Source organism: Mus caroli, chromosome 18, assembly GCF_900094665.2.
Source record: "Mus caroli chromosome 18, CAROLI_EIJ_v1.1, whole genome shotgun sequence".
Taxonomy (NCBI): Eukaryota; Metazoa; Chordata; class Mammalia; order Rodentia; family Muridae; genus Mus; species Mus caroli.
Genome location: NC_034587.1, coordinates 43603519 through 43606442, shown reverse-complemented (window position 1 = coordinate 43606442; position 2924 = coordinate 43603519). Strand labels below are relative to the sequence as shown.

The 2924-nt window shown below is 39.3% G+C and overlaps 1 protein-coding gene across 1 annotated transcript in view; it reads right to left on the bottom strand.

Annotated features, from left to right (window-relative positions):
* Positions 1-236: 236 nt before the first annotated feature.
* The window catches only part of LOC110284675 (eukaryotic translation initiation factor 1A), an 11392-nt gene continuing 8704 nt past the window's right edge, over positions 237-2924 (bottom strand). Inside the window, exon 3 of the mRNA XM_021150518.2 lies at positions 237-1966. Coding sequence (XP_021006177.1) covers positions 1336-1770 — 435 coding nt within the window. The 5' untranslated portion in view covers positions 1771-1966 and the 3' untranslated portion in view covers positions 237-1335. The remainder of the gene's footprint in view (positions 1967-2924) is intronic.

Here is a 2924-nt window from a genome sequence, read left to right as displayed (position 1 = left end):
GAGAAAGAACTAGTCTTTAAAAAAAGGAAGAAAAAAAAAAAAAAAAAAAAAAAAAAAAAGGAAGGCATCTGAGGACTGAAGCCACGGTTTATACTCACTCCCTAAGCAGCAAGGGTTAGGCTGCAGAACCCCAATACTGGTGTCATTTAAATGGGAAAATAGTTAAGTCCCATTTAAATCCCAGAATCTAATTAAAAAAAAAAAAAAGAGAGAGAGAGAAAAAGCCTCTCATGATATACCAGAAATCACCCAGTCATTTATTTTTGTTATATACTAGAGATACAATGAACATATTTTTTGTACCAACATGTTTTATTGTGTTTCTGGACGCCTCCATTTAGAAAACAGGAGCCATGTTTTCATTGAGCTGTGGCTCCTCTTCCAACTTTAACCTAAGCTTAGTTTAAGGAAAACTTAGGTTGTACAATTATGTAACTGACTTTAATCAACACAGAGTAATTAATTATCCAGAGCCTCAAAACAGTAGGTAACTTTTTGAAAACGACTTAACACAAGCTACTTTGCAAAGTAAAAAATATGTTATGTGTTATTAACAGCTGTTTCTAGGAAATTTTCTCTGTGCAGTGCAAGCATCACAACATACTTCTCCTTTTCATTTTCTATTTTTGGGTATGCCTTAGAAAAGTAAAATTATATATAAACATTGTCAACTATTATATTCCTAAAGTCAAATAATGGATTATCTCCTCTAAGTATTTAATTTCTGCAATGACTAATTTTTAAAACTCTAAATTGCTACCCATGTAATTTAAAAACTGCACTGTAAGATGCCTTTTTATGGGTGGCAACAACTTAAAGGATCAAATGAATGTATACAACATGAAAGTATAAAATGGCATGGCTCCATAAGTACAAAAGTAGCCATATCTTGTCTGACTCCAAGTGCAGCCATACACATCTGTAAGTCCGCCGGGAAGTCTGGAACGCAGCCAGATGACTCGAGTACAAAGGCCTGAAGCAGATGTGCTGGACTAGGACTTACTTCAGCCCACGATGGCCACCTGGCAGAACTGCTGACACAAAACACTCCCGTGCCAGAATGAAGTTACAAATGGAAAGGCAGTCTCTTAACAGTGCTCACTGCTGTGCCCTAGGCTCAATTATATTCAAAAGCACAAAGTGTTAACATGTCACTTAAGATAACTCAACATCTTTGGTTTTCAAAGAAATATAGTACTTCAAAAAATAAAATTCATCAGCTTGCATTAACAAGTCATACACATGCCATGAAGTTTTACTTAACAGCTGAAGGTCAAGATGCCAGTGTGTGGAGCTATCTTCAGAGAACTTGGAAGGTAGCATGGTTAGGTCAGGCTAGATGTCATCAATGTCTTCATCATCATCTCCAATATCGTCAAACTGGATTTCATCATCATCTCCAGGACCAAATGTGTCCGTTTCATTGATTTTGGCATGTTCCGGAAGTTCTCCATAGGCCTTCAAACTTCTTGCTTCATCTGCGTTATACTTTAAGATTACATCAGCTTTGTTATCTTGATAGTCTCGTAGACCAATCAATATAATGTCCGAGGTATTTATCCAAACCTTTTTTCTCAGCTTCCCTCTTATGTGGCACAGCCTCCTCACACCATCAAAGCACATTGCTTCCAACCGTCCATTTCCCAGCATTTTGATCACCTGAGCATACTCCTGCCCATCCTCTTTAAACACCAACTCTCTTTTCTCAGATTCATTTTCATTTTTACCTCTGCGCCTGTTTTTGCCTCCTTTGCCTTTATTCTTTGGCATGATGGAAAGGGCAACCACAGGAGTCGAATGAGGGACTCCTGCTGACAGCAGCTGAGACTCCTTTCCAAGAACAACTATACTATTAGGATGGGTGGCAGAAGTATCTAACAGTGGTAGATCAGAAGCAACTGGGACACTGTGAATATAGAAGATCCACAGGCAGCAAACAGTGTTGCAGAGTCCTGGCTTCTGAGAGCTGAAAAAAAAAAAAATTTCTAGTAAATATTAAGTGACCGTGGTGCACAAGCTGGGCCAGCTCTGGGTTACACTGTGTTGTTTGGAATATTGGCTTCAACCCTCTGCCTAGCCACAGATTGCTCTAATGAAGCAACAGCCTTGACCTGAGTTAGTCCATTTTCATTTTAAATGCCAAGGAAGAATGGCTCCATATCTTGTTTACAAAAGTAAATACCATTATCTGCCAGCATATCAGGAGACACAAACTGATATTTTGTGCCAATAAATAACAAAGCCTGAAAACATACTGAATCTTATCAGAATAAAAGACACATGAGCTTAGTAAGCACACGACAGAACCCCCTTACCTGAGACTGTTAACAGAAGGTGGACCCAGAAGCCAAATATAACAGCATACTGACTATGTACTGACCAGTATCTTGGTCACCTGTCACAAACTCATCCAGGAATACTGGCACATCACATTGCAAAGGACTCCTGCTTCTTCTGTGCCAGCGCCAGATCTCCAGCTCCAGCAGTTTCCAATGGCTGACACTGTGCCACTTCAAACTGCCCCTGATGGCCTGCCACCAGAGCTCTACTTGATGTCTTTGCACTTGAGCAGCTGTTGTCTGGTGCCCTGCAGGCCTGCCCATGCTCTGTAGCAGCTCTCTGTCTTCAGGACTGCCCTTCTACGCTCAACATGGCAGCCTCTTTAACCCTTTCTTAACAAAGATATTACAACATAGACAGTGAGGTACACTGTGTGATCTAGGAGTTAATATTAGTAATTAAGGTAGAAATAAAAGAACCTGTAATTGTCAGAGATCAGCTATCAAGCAAATCTGGATTGCTTATATCAAATATAACTAATGTGAGCTTATGGATTTATTGTAGACAATAAATTCTAACACAATATCCATTTATGGCTCTGACAAAACACACTCACCATAGATACTCATGATAGATTTTTTTTT